Source organism: Sinohyriopsis cumingii, chromosome 19, assembly GCF_028554795.1.
Source record: "Sinohyriopsis cumingii isolate HCF-2022 chromosome 19, ASM2855479v2, whole genome shotgun sequence".
Lineage (NCBI taxonomy): Eukaryota > Metazoa > Mollusca > Bivalvia > Unionida > Unionidae > Sinohyriopsis > Sinohyriopsis cumingii.
This window is the reverse complement of record NC_142979.1, coordinates 60,815,179-60,840,514: the sequence shown is the minus strand read 5'-3', so window position 1 is coordinate 60,840,514 and position 25,336 is coordinate 60,815,179. Positions and strand designations below refer to the sequence as shown.

The following is a 25,336-nucleotide window of genomic DNA, read 5'->3' as shown; positions in this document are numbered from 1 at the left end:
TTTATTTTTTGTAAGCTATGTCTAGTAACTTATCATTTATTCCTTTGCAATAAGATCATTTCTAAAATGTCATTTATCATAACTCATAATGTCCACTTCAGAGTAATCTCAGTGCTTTACTGATTTTATTTGTATATGCTGTTGCTTTGCTTTCACAAATTACAGGTATTAACTGGAATGGGCAGGATTAAATGTGAGGTATGTAAGAGATTCAAACTGGCAAAAAATAATCACCTCATCTATATAAATTGTATGTTGTGTTGTTCTAAACATACTTTCAACATTTGCTCTCACTAGTTTAAAGAGAGATGGGCTAAGAATATGGCCATGAAATTGACCTAGGTTAATGCTCACACAAAGATGTGGACACTAACAGCATTGACATTAATACTGCTTCAGTGTGCCAACTTCTTCCTGACTGAGTGACTTGCGGCAGATAGATTACCAACTCACATATCTTTTCCCACACAGTTACTGCCCTGCCTTCACCACAGTGCCACAACTTGAGCACAGAGCTGTTTACCACTATGATTTCAGGAAAGTTTCTTCTTCCTATATATTACCTAATCATAATAACTTTAGTATGACCACTGTCTAGTGAATTCAGCCCTCTCAGGCTAGTTTTTAAAAATTAAAAATTCTTCAGGTCTTTAGCTCACATAACAGACTTTCTGATTATAACTAACATTTTATTTTGTAAATGTTACGAACTGTCTAGAAGGTTATTTTCGATTAGGTAATGTTTTTTTTAATAAATGTTGATTGTGACATGAGGTCAAGTAGAAGACTTGTTACTGGAAAGATTATTCATTCACGCTTTAAGATCTAGCAGAATCAGTCTTATATTATTTTTGTATCGAGAAGTTCATTTGGTCTGGAATTTATTTCTTCAAATTATTTAATCCAGTGAATATTTTCTCTGGAAATACAAAAGTGCTCTGATAATATTCTTGGAAACAGAGATTTGAATTATTACTGAAAGTTCAAATAAGGATTTCTTTTTGAATTTTACAAAGCTTGTTACTTCTCACTCTTTTCTGTTACTTGTTTTAAGAGTATAGACTAGTTACAGTATGACTTCGATAGCTGTCAACATCAAAAACCATTTTATTAGGAGCAGTTAAGCCAGTTTTGATAAAACTTGGTAGGATTGTTTCTTTAGTACATGATCAAAATTGTGTTGGGATGGCCTCCCTAGCATTGGTGTGGCTTTATTATCAACCAGATGGAAATCCTATATTTGACTTAATCATTTTAGAACATGTTCAGCCAAAATTGCATTCAAGGTAAATGTCCCACCAATGGTGTGTGTGTCTTAGCAAATGTATGTGTAACCTAGTATTTTCAACTTTTTATCCAGAATGGCTGAGCCAATATTTATTGGATTTGGTAGGAATTTTTCTTAGAACATATTCAGTCCAAATTTTGTTTAGAATGGATCCCCTATTCAATAAAAATTTGTTCAGGGTGGTTCCCTAGCAGTGGTGTGGTTTCCATAGCAACCATTCGGAATCCTTATTTTTGACTTCTCTATAACAGCTGAATCAGATTTGTTCAGGCTTGATAGAATTGTTTCTTAGGATATGCTTTATCAAGATTATGTCCAGCTGTGTGGCTTTCATAGCAACCAGATGGAAAACCTATTTTCAACTTATTCCCTAGAATGTCTGACCCAGTTTTGATGAAACATGTACCATTGTTTATTAGGACATGCACTATAATTTTTTTACTTATGGTGGGTCCCCTAGCAACATTGTAGTTACATATAAACTATCATAGATTGACTTTCTCTATGATATTAAGATTAGATATGATAAGAGTCCCAGCATGTACTCCTTTTGCATTCATACAAATGTGATAGGAGTCCTAGCAATTTACACCTTTTGCATTCATACAAATGTGATAGGAGTCTGAGCATTTACACCTTTGCATTCATACAAATGTGATAGGACTCTGAGCATTTACACCTTTGCATTCATACAAATGTGATAGGAGTCCGAGCATTTACACCTTTGCATTCATACAAATGTGATAGGACTCTGAGCATTTACACCTTTGCATTCATACAAATGTGATAGGAGTCCAAGCATTTACACCTTTGCATTCATGCAAATGTGATAAGAGTCCCAGCATGTACACCTTTTGCATTCATGCAAATGTGATAGGAGTCCTAGCAATTTACACCTCTTGCATTCATACAAATGTGATAAGAGTCCGAGCATGTACACCTTTTGCATTCATACAAATGTGATAGGGGTCTGAGCATTTACACCTTTGCATCCATACACATGTGATAAGAGTCCAAGCATGTACACCTTTTGCATTCATACAAATGTGATAGGAGTCTGAGCATTTACACCTTTGCATTCATACAAATGTGATAAGAGTCTGAGCATGTACTCCTTTTGTATTCATACAAATGTGATAAGAGTCCTAGCATGTACACCTTTTGCATTCATACAACTGTGATAGGAGTCCTAGCAATTTACACCTTTTGCATTCATACAAATGTGATAGGAGTCTGAGCATGTACACCTTTTGCATTCATACAAATGTGATAGGAGTCTGAGCATTTACACCTTTGCATTCATACAAATGTGATAAGAGTCTGAGCATGTACTCCTTTTGTATTCATACAAATGTGATAAGAGTCCTAGCATGTACACCTTTGCATTCGTACAAATGTGATAGGAGTCTGACCATGTACTCCTTTTGTATTCATACAAATGTGATGAGTCGTAGCATGTACACCTTTTGTATTCATACAAATGTGATGAGTCGTAGCATGTACTCCTTTTGCATTCATACAGATGTGATAGGAGTCTGACCATGTACTCCTTTTGTATTCATACAAATGTGATAAGAGTCCTAGCATGTACACCTTTTGCATTCATACAAATGTGATAGGAGTCTGAGCATGTACACCTTTTGCATTCATACAAATGTGATAAGAGTCCTAGCATGTACTCCTTTTGCATTCATACAAATGTGATAAGAGTCCTAGCATGTACTCCTTTTGCATTCATACAAATGTGATAGGAGTCAGAGCATTTACACCTTTGTATTCATACAAATGTGATAGGAGTCTGACCATGTACTCCTTTTGTATTCATACAAATGTGATAAGAGTCCTAGCATGTACTCCTTTTGCATTCATACAAATGTGATAGGAGTCTGAGCATGTACACCTTTTGCATTCATACAAATGTGATAGGAGTCTGAGCATTTACACCTTTGCATTCATACAAATGTGATAAGAGTCTGAGCATGTACTCCTTTTGTATTCATACAAATGTGATAAGAGTCCTAACATGTACACCTTTGCATTCGTACAAATGTGATAGGAGTCTGACTATGTACTCCTTTTGTATTCATACAAATGTGATGAGTCGTAGCATGTACTCCTTTTGCATTCATACAAATGTGATAGGAGTCTGACCATGTACTCCTTTTGTATTCATACAAATGTGATAAGAGTCCTAGCATTTACACCTTTGCATTCATACAAATGTGATAAGTCTGACCATGTACTCCTTTTGTATTCATACAAATGTGATAAGAGTCCTAGCATGTACACCTTTTGCATTCATACAAATGTGATAAGTCTGACCATGTACTCCTTTTGTATTCATACAAATGTGATAGGAGTTGTGTCCTGGTGTCAGGATGTTACTTGGTGGGACATCATGCTACATGACTATGGTAGCGATATGACTGAAAAATTGTTAAAGTTACGTTAAAAATCTAAATCACACACACACATATGTGATAGCAGTCCTAGCATGTACACCTTCTGCAGTCATACAAATGTGGTATCTTTTACATTCGTATAAGGGGCCCCGAGTGGCCGAGTGGTCTAAAGCGTTCTTCGTTACGGATCACTGCCATCTCACCGCTGTCTGCGTGGGTTCGAGTCTCGGATTCAGCTAATGTGGGTATGTGAGAAAGCTTGCCAGTAGCTTCTCGTGGGTCAGTGGTTCTTTCCCGGGTTTTCCCGGGTTCTTCCTCCACCATTAATACTGGCCACCATGTATAGCCAATCGCGTGCTGAAAAATGGCGTTAAACCCAACAACAACATTCATATAAATGTGATAGGAGTTCTAGCATTTACACCTTTTGTATTCATACAGATGTGATAGGAGTCCAAGCATTTACACCTTTTGCATTCATACAAATGTGATAGGAGTCCGAGCATTTACACCTTTGCATTCATGCAAATGTGATAGGAGTCGCAGCATGTACTCTTTGTGCATTCATACAGATGTGATAGGAGTCCTAGTATGTACACCTTTTGCATTCATACAAATGTGATAAGGGTCCTAGCATGTACACCTTTTGCATTCATACAAATGTGATACCTTTTGCATTCATACAAATGTGATAGGAATCCTAGTATGTACACCTTTTGTCTTCATACAAATGTGATAGGAGTCCCAGTATGTACACCTTTTTCATTCATGCAAATGTGATAGGAGTCTGAGCATTTACACCTTTGCATTCATACACGTGATAAGAGTCTGAGCATGTACACCTTTTGCATTCATACAAATGTGATAAGTCTGAGCATGTACTCCTTTTGTATTCATACAAATGTGATAAGAGTCCTAGCATGTACACCTTTGCATTCGTACAAATGTGATAGGAGTCTGACCATGTACTCCTTTTGTATTCATACAAATGTGATGAGTCGTAGCATGTACTCCTTTTGCATTCATACAAATGTGATAGGAGTCTGAGCATTTACACCTTTGCATTCGTACAAATGTGATAGGAGTCTGACCATGTACTCCTTTTGTATTCATACAAATGTGATGAGTCGTAGCATGTACTCCTTTTGCATTCATACAAATGTGATAGGAGTCTGACCATGTACTCCTTTTGTATTCATACAAATGTGATAAGAGTCTGAGCATGTACTCCTTTTGTATTCATACAAATGTGATAGGAGTTGTGTCCTGGTGTCAGGATGTTACTTGGTGGGACATCATGCTACATGACTATGGTAGCGATATGACTGAAAAATTGTTAAAGTTACATTAAAAATCTAAATCACACACACACATATGTGATAGCAGTCCTAGCATGTACACCTTCTGCAGTCATACAAATGTGATATCTTTTACATTCATATAAATGTGATAGGAGTTCTAGCATTTACACCTTTAGCATTTACACCTTTTGTATTCATACAGATGTGATAGGAGTCCAAGCATTTACACCTTTGCATTCATACAAATGTGATAGGAGTCCGAGCATTTACACCTTTGCATTCATGCAAATGTGATAGGAGTCGCAGCATGTACTCTTTGTGCATTCATACAGATGTGATAGGCGTCCTAGTATGTACACCTTTTGCATTCATACAAATGTGATACCTTTTGCATTCATACAAATGTGATAGGGATCCTAGTATGTACACCTTTTGTCTTCATACAAATGTGATAGGAGTCCCAGTATGTACACCTTTTGTATTCATACAAATGTGATAAGGGTCCTAGCATGTACACCTTTTGCATTAATTTCATACAAATGTGATAGGAGTCCAAGCATATACTCCTTTTGCATTCATACAAATGTGATAGGAGTCCGAGCATGTACTCCTTTTGCATTCATACAAATGTGATAGGAGTCCGAGCATTTACACCTTTGCATTCATGCAAATGTGATAGGAGTCGCAGCATGTACTCTTTGTGCATTCATACAGATGTGATAGGCGTCCTAGTATGTACACCTTTTGCATTCATACAAATGTGATACCTTTTGCATTCATACAAATGTGATAGGGATCCTAGTATGTACACCTTTTGTCTTCATACAAATGTGATAGGAGTCCCAGTATGTACACCTTTTGTATTCATACAAATGTGATAAGGGTCCTAGCATGTACACCTTTTGCATTAATTTCATACAAATGTGATAGGAGTCCAAGCATATACTCCTTTTGCATTCATACAAATGTGATAGGAGTCCGAGCATGTACTCCTTTTGCATTCATACAAATGTGATAGGAGTCTGAGCATGTACTCCTTTCGAATACAAAAGATGCTAATGCTCTAGTTAGCTGAAGTTACTCTCAAAACCAAAACATATTTTAACAATATATCAGATACAACAAATTTCTACCTAAAAAGCATGTTATCCTGACATAGGTGTCTCTAAATCATGGCACTTACCATTATTACTACATTTGCCATTTACATCAATGTATGCTGGGTGAGTGATATGACTTGTCCTTATCTGAAAATAATTACAACCAAAAATTGCCTATTTTTGTTATTTCACCCACATGTTATGTTACCAGTCTGCCAAATTATTGAGATTCATTAAAATTTATTATATTAAAATAATGTGATTGCCAGTGGATAAAGATTCTTCTTGAGTGTTCATCAGATATAAAATATAATAAGTTATGTCACAAATTGTTTGCTGTATCAGTCAATGAATTGAATAAATTTAATATCTTATTAACACAAGAGATTCTGTTTATGAATTAACATTATGTTATTATGTAATATTGTCATGCTATGATTCAAAAACACATACAACTTTTATGCTTTCCATTATGATGGTGATAAATCAAATCATTGATAAACAATATTATTTTTCTTAAATGGAGGCAATGTATCAGCTTTCAAGTTTGACCTCTGACCTGAGCCACCTATCACTGGATGATGATGATATTGGTCCAAACGAGTCCACCACTGAAGTTAGTTGTGACCTGCTGGCCACAGGGGACATGGATCAACTTTCACTGGAGATAGAAAAAGAGAGGTAACAGATATTACCTATCAGTACAAAAATCTGGTGTTGAGTGCTGTATCATGGGTAGTTGACAGTGTCAAGACAAAGATCAAAAAGACCCAATGACTCATGTTAATCAGATTTAGGTGCTTTCAGTGAGATTTCCTACAACAATCTATTGCATGCTATTGCACTGATAATCGTTCGCTATACACATCATGTATATTATGCATAACAGAGAAAGGAAAAGTTTTTTCTTCAATAATTAGCCAAAAACCACAAAGTATCATTTAGTTTTGACTACAGTCTTTACTTGCAATAATCGTTATTAAAATTGAAAGCCTAAATAATGTCCATATTTTTCACTCATCTTTTTTTTTGTACATATTTACAACTGTATACAACTTGATATTTGAATAGATCACAGTATATATAATCATAATATTACCAGGATGAAAGTGGTTATATATGCAGAAAATTAAGATACCGACAATCCAAGGACATCAGTATTCCATCACACAGTTTTTTCTGACACCTTGTGATCAAAATAAAATATGCCTCAATATGATGAGAAAGAGATTACAGCACTTCGTCATTTTGCTTAACATACCATGCTACACATGTTATCTGAAGCTTTTGTCCAAGAGAAAACAGTAATGAAATAGTGTGTTTGTGTGTTTGTGTTTGTGTATGTCTGTGTGTGATTTGGATTTTTAACGTAGCTTTAACAATTTTGCAGTCATATCGCTACGATGTCTGCAGTGTGGAAGTTTATAGTATTGTCTAGCACTTGGGCATCATGCCACAGACATGTAACATTATGTCCCACCCAGTCTCATTATCCTGACACCATGCCAACAGTAATAACACTAACCTCTTAATGCTGAGTGCCAAGAAAGGCAGCTGCTAGTACCATTTTTAAAAGTCTTTCTTATGACTTGGCCAGGGTTAGAACCCAAGGCCGCCCACATCCAAGGCAGACGCTCTTACTACTAGGCCACTGGAGCAGTTGGATAAAATAGTAAATAGAAACTATACAAAATAATAACATGTTCCCCAGTTTTAGGCAGCCCAGTGGCATAAGTCCCCCACATGTCTATGTACAGTCTCTTGGCCTATGAGTCAGGATGCATGGGGTTTGTACCGGATCCATTGGATCTAATGCGCAATAAAACCACACCATTGCCAGCTGTCCAGCCATCACTGGTCATCCAGCTGTTTTAACAGGGGGACCTTTTCGTTGAATTGGTCCAGCCAACTTTTGTTTAGTGGATCTTAGTGACAGATCTGTCTAACAGTATGGTAGGTGACATACCTTCTTATGATGGAGATTTCAGTGAGAAATCTATCTGTCCAGCTTGGCCCATGGAGCAGCTGGTACTGGTGATATCTGGACTGTCTTCAATACTACCAGCTTCGAGGCTGAATATTCACTGTGCAAAACAATATGTGTGGTATGTCTTCTTCAGAGATGCAAGGAGACTTAGATCGGGCCTCGATGCACAGCAAGTGCAACAGAACTCCTTCAAATACACCATTCTTGACATCATACTCAGTTTCGACCATGAAATGGACTGAAGTTTAGCTTTCAAGCCGCCATCAAGGACATTTAAAGGGTGTTAAGTACTTCAGAATGTCCTCCAGTCCCTACTGCTAAAGAATCTGTAGATCTCGACAAGGTTAAAGAGACGCTATATTTCTGGTTCTTTCTCATATCGGATAGTCTTAAGTTGATTAGACACCATCTTCCAAGACTGATCTTCCAAAACGAGAATATAGCAGCTGTTCATGTCTGCATGTCTGTTTAATAAGGCAGACAAATGTGCTTCATGCCCATTAGAGCTGCTTGGGATCTCATTGCACTTGAATTCTTCATTGTTGGATTTGGTCTTATTGGCACCTTTCAGACTTAATGAAGACATCCAGCAAAAGCCATGCTGGAGAGGTGATGGCCAGGATTGCTAGGGTCATTGAACAGTGCCGCTTACCATACCATGGCCAATCATTTGATGAAAGAATAGAGGAAGTTTGCAGGCAGCAGCACAGGAACTGCCCCTCACCTTGGTGCTCAACCCACACAGGTGTTTGGAACCACTTAGCCCCTGCAGTTTGAAGGTATGTTAAGCAGCCTCAGGCAGGGTATCTTCTCGGTCTCATGTGCAACAAAATTGATCCCAAGGAGGCAATCATACAGAGGTGGTAACAAACTGATTTTTGAGCTCACTGGATCTCCTTGATCCCTCAAAATGGGTGAAGGGGGATCCAGGTCATTTGAAGGGGTTTCAGGTTGCATTCATCAACAGTCCCCTCCTCTCCCCTCTTCATGGATTCAATATCAGATCAGTAGAAGGATGCATTTCTACAACAGGAGATATGGTTGCTCATTAAAAAAGAATCGGGCATCCCTGGGGTTTTATTCAAGGCTGTTTTCAAAAAGCAGGTTGAGACACTTCACTATCTGGAGTCACCAATTCAGTATGGAGACAGCATACAATCCATTTCACTTTTCCGATTGACATCATCTACAATAATGGTAGCATATCTGGACTTCATCCTCCAGAAACATATGATAAGCTCTATCCGTCCCCAAGGCAGGAATAATCTCCTCTCTCATTTGTATCATCCAAGCTTTCTAGTGAACTGGTTAAAGTCAGACATCCACCCATCCCATAATTTTGTCTGTCTGAACATGGAATTTTTAATCAGCCAGAATCTGGTACGACTTCCTCATGTTCATGTAATCAGAATTGTCAAGCTCATTGAGTCCATTTCTATCAGGACATGGATTTCATTAAGAGAATTTTTGCAACTCCTCAGTTTTGTCAATGCAGCAGTGGACTTGATCCTGCTCTGCTGTCTTTTTCATGCAGACATTGCAAGCCTCATTTCAAGTCCCCTTGATTAAACAGTCATGATCACACCCAAGATGAATCAATCCTGTATCCCAGGTTGTCTGACTATGGGAAGCCTGCTGGCAAAGCCCCAAGTGGAAATAACAGTAGGAGCTGATGCCAGTGCACACAGTTGGGTTGCCTACCTGTTGCCATCCTTCATTATCACCCAACCTGTGTGACTGTTCTGATTTGGCAGGTTCTATGTTGGTATGACAGTCTCCATATCAATATACAAATCAGACACATTCCCTGCAGACTCAAAGGTAAAGTCCTTCACACGGAATGGTCTCGTCATCAATTGGTCTTCATTCAGATTCACTGTCAATCATTTGGGAGGGGCTGTGGGCATTTGCCACCCCTCCTATGGTGCTGAATCTGAAAATAATCTAGAAATTATGGGGCCATAATGGAAAGATGATTCTGATAGCATTTATCAGATGGGACAAGTCCTGGGTCACAGATCTACTCGTTCTAGTGATAGATATGTCCAGGAAGATCCTGGCAAACCTGAATTATCTCCAGCAACCATGGTTACGGGTGGTCCTGCCCTGCCCAAACCTTGTTTTTCTTCTACACATTCAGCTTTTATCAGGATAGCCTTGTGAGACAAACAATTCAAACCTTCATTTGAGGGGAGAATCTCAAGAGCAAGAAGGCCCTCCACTCTGAAGGAAAGTGGCATGTTTTCAGAGACTGGTGCTATACCAACAACATCGTCCCTCTGCATGCCTCAGTCCCTCAACTGGCCAACATTTTTTCCTCTGGCTCTCTGTGGAGAAACATTTGTCTCCTATTTCAATAAAAGGCTACCACCCAATGATATTGGACACATTCTGGCATCATGGCAGATATGATTTTAGGCATGATATAGACCTGTCTGATCTTTCAGACCTGTTTGGTCTCAATTGATCAAAATCCATCACTCTATTTCCTAATGGAACTAATCCTAGGTTTTAACATGGCTGGATTTGTTTCTGTTCGAATCCATTCAGACCTCATGCCCACACTATGCTAAAGTCATTTTCATACAAGTCATTTTTCCTGACAGCTTTAGCTTCCGTATGCTGAGTAAGTGAGCTTCATGCCTGTTACATTGACCCGGACTCTCTTCAGTTCAGATTGGAGGATTTGGTGTGTCTCTTGACACAACCAGACTTTGTAGCCCAAAATAGGTTACTATCTGTCGGTATCCAGAGTCCTCACTTTCTTCCATAGACAGGTATAGAACAGTAGCCTATACATGATCCTGTTTGAGCTTTCAAGCAATACTTGAAATGCAAAGGGGCAAGTCGTGCAAACATCTCTTCCTTCTAGTGTGAGCCGAAACACAGGATATCACCCCTCAAGCCCTTGCTGAAGTGGGTTGTACACTCGGTGTGCTCTGACATCTCACCAGATCAGAGTCACCTCATGAACATTACTTCTCAAAGCTTTGAGCCATCTCTGTGAGCCTCACTTTTGAGCACAATGTTTCCATCTAATATATAACAAAAGCTATAGGATGGCATGCAAAGTTTCTTGAGTGTTTATCTCATAGATTTAACATCACAGAGGCAAACCTTGAATCTGGTAGGTCCAGTGGCAGTAGCACAGATGGCCACCAGACCCAGCTAGATCAATCAACACAGTCTTTTAGCTTCACTGGATTCGCCAGTGAAGTTTTGTAGGTTAGAAGATTCAATATTCATCACCTTAACCGTATGTTAGGGTCATAGATCAAGGGACACCAGACTGTCTTGCTTATGTAATTAGGAGAACGGGTTATCTTTTACTTGGGGAATCCAGCTATTCTTCCCTTGAAGGATACCTGAGGTAGAGGTCAGATGCTCAGCATGCCTTCCTTCTATTACTTATTCTCCTGATATAATGTGATTGGGGAATGTATTAGAAGGAGAAAACAAAAATTTAACAAATTATGTTTCACTAAGAATAATTTACCCAATCACATTGCTTAAAAACCTTCCCAACCACCCTGTTATGCAAGCATCCTCATTAGTATCCCACTCAGCTAAAACCTGGCAACATGTGGTGGTGCCAAGGGAAGGTAATGAGCAAGAGTTATTACTCTTTGTCTATTGAAATGGATGGAAATAAACAATTTTCGTCTTTTAGTAGGGCTGCATTCACAAGGTAGCAGGCTAATATTCTTAATGTAATGTGATTAAGTAATTTCTCTCAGAGAAACATAATTTGCTTAAAAATTTGCTTTCCATAACAGAGAGATAAGGTGTACACAAGGTTCATGTGATTGTAACAACAATGCACTAACTCATTTATAATGCTATTTCATTATGATTTGTAAAAAAGATTTGTCAGCCAGAGACCTGAAGTACTGTGACACTTAATTCAGATTTAGATCTCTATAAAGGACCTGCTATATATTATTTTAATGTGTTTGGAAAGATCTATACCTGACGATTTAGAGGTACAAAAGGACAAAGTAATTTCATTGAAAACAGCTACAACTTTTATACTCACTGGTATTGAAGAGAACAACTTAGAATATATGTAAAAACATCCAGCAAAAATGAGTGATGCATTGAAATGATTTTCAGTATAGATCTGCTATATTTAGGCAAGTTTTTTTAAAATGTATAATTGAATTCTCAAGCACACTGGTATATTTTAAACATCAGTTGTGTGAAAAAATTTAAATTTTCAACTATATAACCCAACTCAATGTATGAAAAATATTACTTCAAACAAGTATGACTTATTAGTCAACTGTACAAAAATTCAATGGGCACAAAAAAATTACATGAATAATAGTTTTGTCTCACTCAGATTTTGGTATTTTTCCTTATAAAATATTACACAGATAGGGACATATTTAATTTATATAAAAAATATAAAAGTAATTTACTATGTTGAGCATGTTTAAAGGCATCCTAAAGATGAACATAGGTACTGAAACTGTACCACAAAAAAAAAATTGGATAATCTAAAATAATTAGATAGTAACAAGTGGACTTGATATTAGGATTGAATTTGGCATGAGGATTTTTCTGGGCCAGTCAATAATTCCAAATGAATATGGCATTTTCTCCCAAAACTAGTTTTTAACTCGTGAGTGTGGTAGTTGTAGCTCAATACAATTGAAAATAATTGCCTTACCCTCACCGAATCCACCTAGATTGCCCAGTTGAGTTTGTTTCAGTTGAACCCTAGTACTGCTGACTGAAATTGGTATTGATTATTGACTTGGAACACAATGCTCACTTTTCTCACAGTGTAAATACGCATGGTGTTCAGATTTTGTTTCCTTATTCAGTATATCCTATTATTTTAGATAGAATAGGTTTTATGTTGGTTATAAATCAATGGATTAATACAATGGAATGGTGAGAGCACATTCTGTAAACATTGCTCTTCCTGGACTTGCATTATGGGTAGACAGTGTTCAAAAGTATTTGCCACATTTACCTACTTGTCAATAAGGTCACATGATGATATGCATGCACTGGGTATCAGTCCAGTTTATTTACATGCTATTTTATATTGATCCAATGTACATGTATCTATACAGTATCTGGTAGCTGTAGTTTCCATTCACTGCCATAAACCAATTTGTTGTGACACAAGTAAGGATAGAGAAACAAGAAAAAGCGCAGTGTATTCGTCACAAAGATTACTGAACAAAAGAAAGAATACGTATAATTAATTGTACATGAAAATCAGATTTAATACTTATTCAAATTCATTTTTCATTCAGGCGATCATGATGTGTTTGATTGGTACTCATGCAGGCGTTGTTTGTGTTTTAAGCAATGAAGTGACTGCCATTTGTTATTGTCATAGTTTTGTCCTTTTGTATTCATTATTTGGGTATTTGTATAGGTTAATAAACAAACTTAAATGCTTACTTACATGCAAACTTTGGCAGGCAAAACCATGAATTTACGTAACCACAAGACAGTTTCTTTTACAAAACCACAAAAATAAATGATATACTGCATACAAATAAGTGATATACTGTATACAAATAAATGATATCCTGTATACAAATAAATGATATACTGTATACAAATAAATGATATCCTGTATACAAATAAATGATATACTGTATACAAATAAATGATATACTGTATACAAATAAATGATATCCTGTATACAAATAAATGATATACTGCATACAAATAAATGATATACTGTATACAAATAAATGATATACTGCATACAAATAAATGATATACTGTATACAAATAAATGATACACTGTATACAAATAAATGATATACTGTATACAAATAAATGATATACTGCATACAAATAAATGATATACTGTATACAAATAAATGATATACTGCATACAAATAAATGATATACTGTATACAAATAAATGATATACTGCATACAAATAAATGATATACTGTATACAAATAAATGATATACTGTATACAAATAAATGATATACTGTATACAAATAATGATATACTGTATACAAATAAATGATATACTGTATACAAATAAATGATATACTGTATACAAATAAATGATATCCTGTATACAAATAAATGATATACTGTATACAAATAAATGATATCCTGTATACAAATAAATGATATACTGTATACAAATAAATGATATACTGTATACAAAATAAATGATATACTGCATACAAATAAATGATATACTGTATACAAATAAATGATATACTGTATACAAAATAAATGATATACTGCATACAAATAAATGATATACTGTATACAAATAACTGATATACTGCATACAAATAAATGATATACTGTATACAAATAAATGATATACTGTATACAAATAAATGATATACTGCATACAAATAAATGATATCCTGTATACAAATAAATGATATACTGTATACAAATAAATGATATACTGCATACAAATAAATGATATACTGTATACAAATAAATGATATACTGTATACAAATAAATGATATCCTGTATACAAATAAATGATATACTGTATACAAATAAATGATATACTGTATACAAATAAATGATATAATGCATACAAATAAATGATATACTGTATACAAATAAATGATATACTGCATACAAATAAATGATATCCTGTATACAAATAAATGATATACTGTATACAAATAAATGATATACTGCATACAAATAAATGATATACTGTATACAAATAAATGATATACTGTATACAAATAAATGATATACTGTATACAAATAAATGATATCCTGTATACAAATAAATGATATACTGCATACAAATAAATGATATCCTGTATACAAATAAATGATATCCTGCATACAAATAAATGATATAATGCATACAAATGAATGATATACTGTATACAAATAAATGATATACTGCATTCAAATAAATGATATCCTGTATACAAATAAATGATATACTGCATACAAATAAATGATATCCTGTATACAAATAAATGATATACTGTATACAAATAAATGATATCCTGTATACAAATAAATGATATACTGTATACAAATAAATGATATCCTGTATACAAATAAATGATATACTGTATACAAATAAATGATATAATGCATACAAATAAATGATATCCTGTATACAAATAAATGATATAATGCATACAAATAAATGATATCCTGTATACAAATAAATGATATACTGCATACAAATAAATGATATACTGTATACAAAATAAATGATATAATGCATACAAATAAATGATATACTGTATACAAATAAATGATATAATGCATACAAATAACTGATATACTGCATACAAATAAATGATATACTGTATACAAATAAATGATATACTGCGTACAAATAAATGATATACTGTATACAAATAAATGATATACTGTGTACAAATAAATGATATCCTGTATACAAATAAATGATATACTGTATACAAATAAATGATATACTGCATACAAATAAATGATATCCTGTATACAAAATAAATGATATACTGCATACAAATAAATGATATACTGTATACAAATAAATGATATAATGCATACAAATAACTGATATACTGCATACAAATAAATGATATACTGTATACAAATAAATGGTATACTGTATACAAATAAATGATATACTGTATGCAAATAATGTCATTCTGACATTGCAGTATGCAGCCTCATCTCAGAAACCCACAGAACAAAGTTGGACCAACTTTGACACAAACCATTCTGGCATAGGAGTCTTTCAATATTGGACAAATGATGATGATATGGAGGAGTCTTTCAATATTGGAAAAATGATGATATGTAGGAGTCTTTCAATATTGGAAAAATGATGATGATATGTAGGAATCTTTCAATATTGGACAAATGATGATGATATGTAGGAATCTTTCAATATTGGACAAATGATGATGATATGTAGGAGTCATCCAGTATTGGACAAATGATGATGATATGTGATCAGATATGGATGAAAATACAAAAAGTCAAGAAACCTTGAAACTTCAGTTTGAATAATATCTGCAACTAATAGTACTGAAAGAAACTTAAACAGAAATCATCCTATTGATAAAAGATTTCATGGACATCCATCAGCAGATGTCAGCTTGGTGAGCAAGCTTACAATTAGACCTCTCATTATTTGCATCTTTTTTCCTACAACCTTTGATGGTTTCTGTTCATATGTTCAGTGAGTCATTATGAAGTTAACACAATTCATTCACTGATGTAATCACTTACCCCTCTAACATGGAGGCTAAGGTCAAAGTCATAAAGTTTGTGTTTAGTTTACAGTTTTTGGTCAGTTTTTTTATTTGTTTTCTTCATGCTTATGATGAATCATTGTGGCTGCTATGACAGGTAATTATTCACCATGCATGCTCATCCTTTTCACTTTAGGTAAAGGTCTTTTGTTTTACATCCTTGAGGCTATGACTTGAAGGTTCTGGCCTCCTTGACAGTTCTGAATACATAAGTTAAATTTCAAAGATTGAGATTTAGCCATTCTGGCATGTTTAATATCCACAAAGGGTGAAGTAGATGGAGAAGTTTGGGATTGAACATTAAGGTAGTTTTAATATCAGTTTGTATCCAGACAGGGTGGAGTACATGGAGACATTTGTGATTGAGCATTTTGTTAATTTTAATGTCCTATTTACACAGGGTGGAGTACATGGAGACATTTGGGATTGAGCATTTTGTTAATTTTAATGTCCTATTTACACAGGGTGGAGTACATGGAGAAATCGAAGCATTTGCAGGAACAACTAAGGGAATTAAAGACTGAGATAGAAGTACTGAAAGTGGAAGAGAAACAAACAGATCTGGACAGACTTCATGAACAAAATATCCAGAGGGGAGATAATAAATACTCAACACTCAGAAAGGTAGTATTAGTTTTAATAATTGCTTTTACTGAAGTTAGGGTCATTGTTGGAAAAAAACTCAGAAGGGTTTGGATGTGGCTCAGAACTTACCATTATTTTTTACTCTAGAGATGGGAATCTGAAGACCTTTTGTCTCAATGGTTCATGTAGAAGTAATAAAATTGTGCTGGTAGTTGGTACTTTTTCTCATGGTCGATCATTTAGAAGTAATAAAATTGTGATGGTATTTGGTACCTTTTCTCATGGTCTTTCATGCAGAAGTAACAAAGTTGTGATGGTAGTTGACATGTTTTTCTCAATATTTTTACAGATAATGTACAATACAGTTATGATGGTAATTTCTACTTTATCTCAATGGCTGTTCATGTAGTAGTAACAAAGTTGTGATGGTAGTTGACATCTTTTTCTCAATATTTCTGTAGATAATGTACAAGTAATAGTTATGATGGTAGTTGGTACTTTTTCTCAATGGCTGTTCATGTAGTACTAACAAAGTTGTGATGGTAGGTGACATCTTTTTCTCAATAATATTTATAGACAATGTACAAGTAATAAAGTTGTGATGGTAGTTGGTACTTTTTATCAATATTCATTCATGTAATGGGGCCCCAAATGGCCGAGTGGTCTAAAGCATCCACTGTTACAGATCATTGCCATCTCACTTCTGTCTGCATGGGTTCAAATCTTGGGTTCGGCCAATGTAGGTATGTGAGAAAGCTTGCCAGTAGCTTCTCATGAGTTGGTGGTTCTTTCTGGGTTTTTCCCAGGTTCTTCCTCCACCATTTTTACTGGATGCCATGTATCGCCTATCTTGTGCAGAAAAATAGCTTTTAACACTACAACAACAACAACATTCATGTAGTAGTAATAAAGTTGTCATAGTAGTTGGTTCCTTTTCACATGGTTGATCTTGCAGAAGTATTACAGTTGTGATGGTAGTTGGTACTTTTTCGCAGTGGTTGTTCATGTAGTAGTTTTAAAGTTCTGATGGTAGTTAGTACATTTTCTCAATATGTGTTCATATCGTAGTAATAAAGTTGTGAACAACTACCATCACAACTTTATCGTTTTGATAGTTGGTACCTTTTCTCTATATTTGTTCATGAAGTAGTAACAAAGATGTGATGTTAGTTGGTACTTTATTCCAATACTGCTAGTTCATGTAGTAGTGATAAAGTTGTGATGGTAGTTGGTACTTTTTCTCACTGTCAAGTCAGGGTATTGGTACTTTTTTCAATATTTGTTCATGTAGAAGTTAAAGTCATGAACAACTACCATCACAACTTTATTGTTTTCGTAGTTGGTACTTTTTTTCAATATTTGTTCATGCAGTAGTAATAAAGTTGTGATGGTACTTGGTACTTTTTCTCAATGTCAATCATATAGAAGTAATAAAGTTGAGATAGTAGTTGGTACATACTCAATGGTTGTTCATGTAATAGTAATAAAGTTGTGATGTTAGTTGCTACTTTTTCTCAATTTTCATATAGATCATGTACAAGTAATAAAGTTGTGATGGTAGTTGGCACTTTTTCTCAATGTTCATTCATGTAATAGTAACAAAGTGGTGACGGTGGCTGGTAATTCTTCTCAACATACATTCATGAAGTTTAAGTTGTGAAGCTACTTGGTACCTTTATCCAGTGGTCGATCATGTAGATGTAATAAAGTTTTCATGGTAGTTGGTACTTTTTTTCCTCTGGTAATTCATGTAGTAGATATGAAGTTGTGACAGTGGTTGGCACTTTTGGGTAATTTCCCAAACATAAACCAGCAAACAATTTTAAAAAGCTTGATAAAAATTTTCATCACTACTAGAATAAATAACACTGCAATGCAGCCAGCATATCTGCATTTAACCCATATGTTGTTGTTAACCTATGTGGCGAAATACTGGAGCATCAATGGCAATATTTTCAAGATAGCCACTGTGATGACCATATTAGATGCCCAGGTATTTTCATTCAGGATCATCTAGACATCATAAGAAATCTTCTGGTGAAAATGCCAGGTCGGTATGACTTTCCATTCATGATTAGCACTAACAGGATTTTCAAGATGGCTGCCATGGTGGCCATACATAGCATCAGATCTGCACCATTTTGATTTAAGAATTATTTAATGAAAACCCCATCTTTATATAACCAGGATTAGTATTCAGTAACAAGATTTTCAAGAAAGCCACTGTAGGGGTTGTATTTGATGTCCAAGAGGCACTATTTTCATTTAAGACCAATAGGTGTTGGGATTAATATGTGTAAAGTTTCATGGTAATCTTCCAAGTAGTTTAGAAGAAGTAGTTTTATCAAACTTGTGCTAACTGATATATAGATGATGGGCAACAGGCCATCCCATAATCTCTTCTGGCCAATGACTAGTAGGATTAAAAGTTAAAAGTTAAGTGGTATTGTAAGTGTAATAAAAATGTGCATTCCAATGCCAACACACATCCCTCCAACACTCCCTGTATTCTCCTGGAATGCCTTAAACAGCTTTGTTTGACCACAGAGACATTGAAAAGTGTAAGTGGTTACAGCTTATTTAGTTCAGGGGTCTCAAACATGCAGCCCGCCAAGCTGTATCCTGTTAGTTCAGGTGTCTCAAATATGCAGCCTGCCAAGCTGTATCCTGTTAGTTCAGGGGTCTCAAACATGCAGCCCACCAAGCTGTATCCTGTTAGTTCTGGGGTCTCAAATATGCAGCCTGCCAAGCTGTATCCTGTTAGTTCAGGGGTCTCAAACATGCAGCCCGCCAAGCTGTATCCTGTAGCCCTCAAGCCATATCTTATGGCCTGCAAAATGACTTGCGTCAGAAGGTGTCATGAGAGATAATAAAGGTGGTACGGCCCTTCGGCCATCGAAAATGATCTCATGCTGCCCTCAGTGTGGTTTGAGTTTGAGACCCCTGATTTAGTTGATCAGCTTCTTGTGTCATGCCAAACATGTAAACCTCGTTCAGTGCAAAATTTAAGAAACTGAGGTCATCAGTTTTTATATTTTATAGAACACTTGGCCAAAGACTATATGAATTTAGGATGTGGCGTTTTGTCCATCATCAGCTGTGCTTTGTCATCCATCTGTCAATATTTTATAGAACACTTGGCCAAAGACTATATGAATTTAGGATGTGGCGTTTTGTCCATCATCAGCTGTGCTTTATGTCATCCATCTGTCAATATTTTATAGAACACTTGGCCAAAGACTATATGAATTTAGGATGTGGCGTTTTGTCCATCATCAGCTGTGCTTTATGTCATCCATCTGTCAATATTTTATAGAACACTTGGCCAAAGACTATATGAATTTAGGATGTGGCGTTTTGTCCATCATCAGCTGTGCTTTGTCATCCATCTGTCAATATTTTATAGAACACTTGGCCAAAGACTATATGAATTTAGGATGTGGCGTTTTGTCCATCATCAGCTGTGCTTTATGTCATCCATCTGTCAATATTTTATAGAACACTTGGCCAAAGACTATATGAATTTAGGATGTGGCATTTTGTCCATCATCAGCTGTGCTTTATGTCATCCATCTGTCAATATTTCTCTATAAACACTCAAGATATTTCATTTCTGATCAGATCTGTTATGTAACTCTATATCCTTAAGATCTCAGAATAGTCCAGTTATAAGTGACATCTTTGCATATTAATAAGATGATCTTGTATCTAATTGACTGGGCATGTGAACACACTAGATCAGATCTGATCAGATTTGGCATGTAGGTTTATATCATGATCTTGGATTAGTCCAGTTATGAGTGACATACTTGCATATTAATAAGGTGATCTTGTATCTAATTGACTGGGCATGTGAACACACTAGATCAGATCTGATCAGATTTGGCATGTAGGTTTATATCATGATCTTGGATTAGTCCTGTTATGAGTGACATACTTGCATATTAATAAGGTGATCGTGCTTGAGCTTGTGAACACTTAAGAGGTCATAGTTCTGATCAGATTTGGTATATAAGCTTATATCATCAAGATCTCAGATGAGTTTATAATTTCTTTTGTTTGTGGGGGAGGGGGAGTAATGGCACTTTTATCTCAGTATTGACTGTAACATGCTGAGGAAACAGGAACTAAGTGCCTCTCCCAAGGGCAAACATAGGCAGCCAACCCAAGTGAGACTATAGCTCTTGAACCTACAGTATATATGTCAATGTGTCTACCATCAGGCAAATGATACCAGGCCTCTTTTTGATTGCTTGGGGGTTTTTTTGTCGCTATTACTTATTACCAGAGATAAAGTATGATTGAATCACTGGGTTAATTGGAAATTTATTAATAAGATTTTGAGATTTTCTTCAAGTTGGAATAATTAGCTTTCTTTTACTGTCTGTAAAAAATGTTTCTGGTTATACTGAGCACATTGGCACAACATTGGCACAAAGAAAGCATTTCTTGTAAACCCAGACAATTAAAGCAGTACAGCAGTTCCCATAGGCCCAAGTGCTGAGCAAGTTAACCATATTTTAGTGGCACTGATTTGCAGAACTTGCTCAATAAATGAGCAATCAGTTTTTGAAACCAATAGCAGAAAAGACTGTTGGTGCCAAGACTTGAGTGTAACTGTTTCTGGGTCGATCAGGTTACATAATCAATGCAGAAACAGGAGTACATCAGAATGTGAGTACATCTTCCGCAGAATAAAACAGAAAGTAAAAGTTAAAATTGGTTAAATATTGCTTTTATATTTATTCTTCAAATATGTTACCTGATCATAATACCTTAGGACCTTATGAATACTACGACCATCTTGCAAATCCAACCCTCCATACATTTAGCTATGATATCTAAAAGTTGTTTGCCTACATAGGTGGCAGTCAGACAGAGTGACTGCCCTTGATATTAGAATTGGCACCTAATCTTGTGTGTACTTAGTTACTATTTCTACTCATTCTAGGTAGCATATTTTCATGTGAGGCCTTGCAAAAGCAACATCAAGAGTTTCTGGTATTCAACTGTTGAGCAAGTTGGTGGACTTTCACTTTCCAAGGTGTATACTCCATGTATATTTCCAACTACATCTTCCACTTTTCTATCTGAGATGGAGTTTTTCTATCTGTGATAGAATTACAAATTTGCTGTAAAAATACATGTTAGGCCCCTTTTTGTAGTTACCAGCACAGGTCACTAGTATTTGCATTCAGTAATATGTGGAGCCCTGGGTGGCTAAATGATAAGGCTTTCACCTCTACAGATTACTCACACATCTCACCTGTATGTGTGAGTTGGAGTCTGGGCTCAACCAATGTTTGTGAGAATTTTGCCAGTATATATACTGGTCACCATGTGTAGCCTATCACACCACATATATAGCCTATCACATGTTGAAAGATGACCCTAAACTGATCATTAATGTGCATTCATCATTTGTATTTTTGGCAGTTAAAGTCATGCAGTTATTTTATGGTCGACAGGAAATGAAAATTATTTTGCAGTGACCTCCTCAGCAAGCTTAAACAATGTTACACATGTCTCCTGTATAAAATTCCACATGTGTTCGAATACATGCAGGTAAGTTTCCAATAGATAATGTATAGTCAAAAAGGATCCACTTTGAATGTTATAAAGTGACACCTCATTGGCTTCATCAGAACAGCCTGGTGTTTTGCCATCACTTAGGTCCTTGCTTTAAAGGGAAATTTTGACAATATAGTGTTATAGCTCAGCAACATTCACTGCACGAGTTTATAAACCATGTATGTACTGATGTTTGGCTGGCTTCACCTGTATAAATATTGTCTGCTCTATTTCTATTTACAGAACATAGAATATGAGCAGGACTAAATGTAAGCAGTGTAAACACATGAAGGGTGTGGAAAACAACCATAATACATGCTTAGCATGTTTGTGTTGCCAGTTAGGAAATATGTCAAATATGCAATGTATGGATGAAGAGTCAGTGGGCCACATTACTGGGTTGGCAGTCTAAACAGAAAAAGAAAGCAGGAGAACTCTTTTTGAGAGACATGGATACTTTTAGCATTGATGCTGATGCCACCTCGGTCAATAGATTCCTGATGGATGAGTATCACAAACCAGAGGACTCATCAGCCAATGAATAGCAAGATTTCTTTTTGGTAACAGCTACAGGCCCAACTCCAGCATCACTGATTCAACTAACTGAGCCTTTTTTGTTGTTACAAGTAGGTCTGATACCTCAGGCATTTGACATCTAGTCTTCTCTCCCTGTAGATACAAGCCAGATCAAGAGCATTTCAGTCCAACTCAAGATACTATCTCACATGATCCATGTATGGACTGGTTTTGTGGATTTCATATCCCCATCACAGTATGGACTGGTTTTGTGGATTTTATATCCCCATCACAGTATGGACTGGTTTTGTGGATTTCATATCCCCATCACAGTATGGACTGGTTTTGTGGATTTCATATCCCCATCATGGCATGAGAAACTTGACATGATTATGGAGGGTAAGAAGGCATTATTCCATCACTGTCTGCATCTGCCACTCAGATTAGATCACAAGAGGTCAACACCTAAGTCAGTCTTACCTTTAACGTCAAAAGAGGACATCTCTTCATCTAGTATACTGCTCTGACATCAGAACACTGGCAGTCTTATTGACAATTATACCCATTATGTTGCCGTAAGACAGCCTGTGCTTTCTAAACCCAGGAATCAAATCAAGTACATGTCTATACCACTCTAGGACTTGTTGAGTGATCACAAGGAAGTTACCATATCTCAGTCTAGATAAACTTTTCGCTGGTTTGACATCACTTTTTGTTAGTGTTCACCAGTTCCATCGTACAAGAGATGAGCTCCAGCATCATTGCCTTATCTAAGAATGACAAGACTATGCTTTCTGAGCATCAGTAATTAAGTCTTTTGCTTGTTTTGTTCATCTCCTCCTACTCTATCATCAGCTTGCTTCAGAGTGTCAACATCCATTGATATTTTAATCAAGAAAGACCATCTGGCATTCAAACTGTCACCACAGTCTGGTCAATTGGTTCAATTTACTAGTTTAGGAAGACCATAGTGTCAGTAGGCCTTTCTTTTCACAGTGATGGCTACCATCAAATTTCAGTACAAGTACCAGCAGTAGACAGAGACATTGCAAGCCTAGGAATGTCAAAACCCTCTTCAGTAAGGACAGATCGGAAGCACATAAGTGACACACATCAGCTAGTCTGGAATGTCATTGCTATAGGTTCAGAATTTATGTCAATGCCAATTTTCCAACAAGTTGAAAACAGTCTATCCTCTCCCACCATGAAACCCACTGGACATGCATGGGAATCTGTCTCACAGGTACTGAACAGAGCAGCACAGCACATGCTGGCCATTGCCTTGACAGCAGTAGTTATTTTACAAACTCACAAAAAGAGGCAGTGCTCTTCACTTTTACCTTTTAAAAGACCACCACAAAGCTACACTAAAATTAGTCATTCTTTTCCAACCTCCTCTTTAGTGGCTGTGAAGTGGAAGTACATAAGCTGGCCAGCAAAGAAACAAGCACAGTGTCAGAGACCAAGGAGATTTTTTTTTTCAGAAGAGAGATCAAAGTAACAGAAAGGATGCATCAGACAGGGAAGCAGCCCTAAAAACCCTTTTAAACAGGCAAGGCCACAGTTCTCAACAAAAAGATGGACAAAAAGCAGAGAAAGGGGATCACTTCCAGCAGTTAATTACACAATTATTATGCCACCCTTAACAGATATACTGGTAGTGGGAAGACTCCACTTCTTCAGTGTTGAATGGTGCAAATTTTCATGACAATCCAGAGACCCTGCAAGTCTTTTAAGAGGGTCACCACGTCACATGCAATGCCCTTATTCCATTTCCCTTCGTCTACAGCCATCCCAAAGGATCCGTTCAAAGGCAGACACCCAGCAGTGAGAAACAGGCACTGGAGATTGTTTACAATACGAACTTCTTGGTGTCAAAGGCCAAAGGCACTCTTCAGCCAGTTATAGTCCTCAGCTCTCTCAATACAGGCCATTCAGGAAGGAGACTTCGTAATCAGTATGGATCTGCAAGATGTTTACCCACTCGACCCATTTCACAAGTCTTCAGGAAGTTCCTTTTGTTTGCTATCAAGGATATAGTGTATCAGTTCAGGGCATTCCCATTTGGCCTTAACCTCAGCCATTGTCTCACTTTAGTACCATGTCCATGACATCCAGCTACCTGCATGAATGTTTCAAAAACGCCAGGTGAGTTGTAATTTAAATCAAGACATGAAATCCCTTGTTATGCCCCTTCCCAGCTGTGGGTTCCTTGCCAGCAAGGAAAATTCCTATATCATACCATATGAACTATGGTATGATACAAATGATAATCTTAATGTTGTCCTTCGGTTTTCAATGTTCCCACTGGGCTCAACCACTGGTTGATTTATTTTGATGTATTGGCTTGCGAAA

General features: G+C 36.2%; 1 protein-coding gene across 2 annotated transcripts in view; it reads left to right on the top strand.

The window, feature by feature from the left end:
• LOC149775804 (merlin-like) overlaps positions 1-25,336 on the top strand; it is a 109,585-nt gene that overhangs the window by 80,337 nt on the left and 3,912 nt on the right. The window contains exons 13-14 of one of the 2 annotated variants that reach the window (XM_089943240.1): positions 6,618-6,772; positions 16,774-16,933. In XM_089943240.1, coding sequence (XP_089799366.1) covers positions 6,618-6,772; positions 16,774-16,933 — 315 coding nt within the window. Of the gene's footprint in view, positions 1-165; positions 313-6,617; positions 6,773-16,773; positions 16,934-25,336 lie in introns of those variants that run through there. The other variant, XM_089943241.1, reaches the window with a different exon arrangement.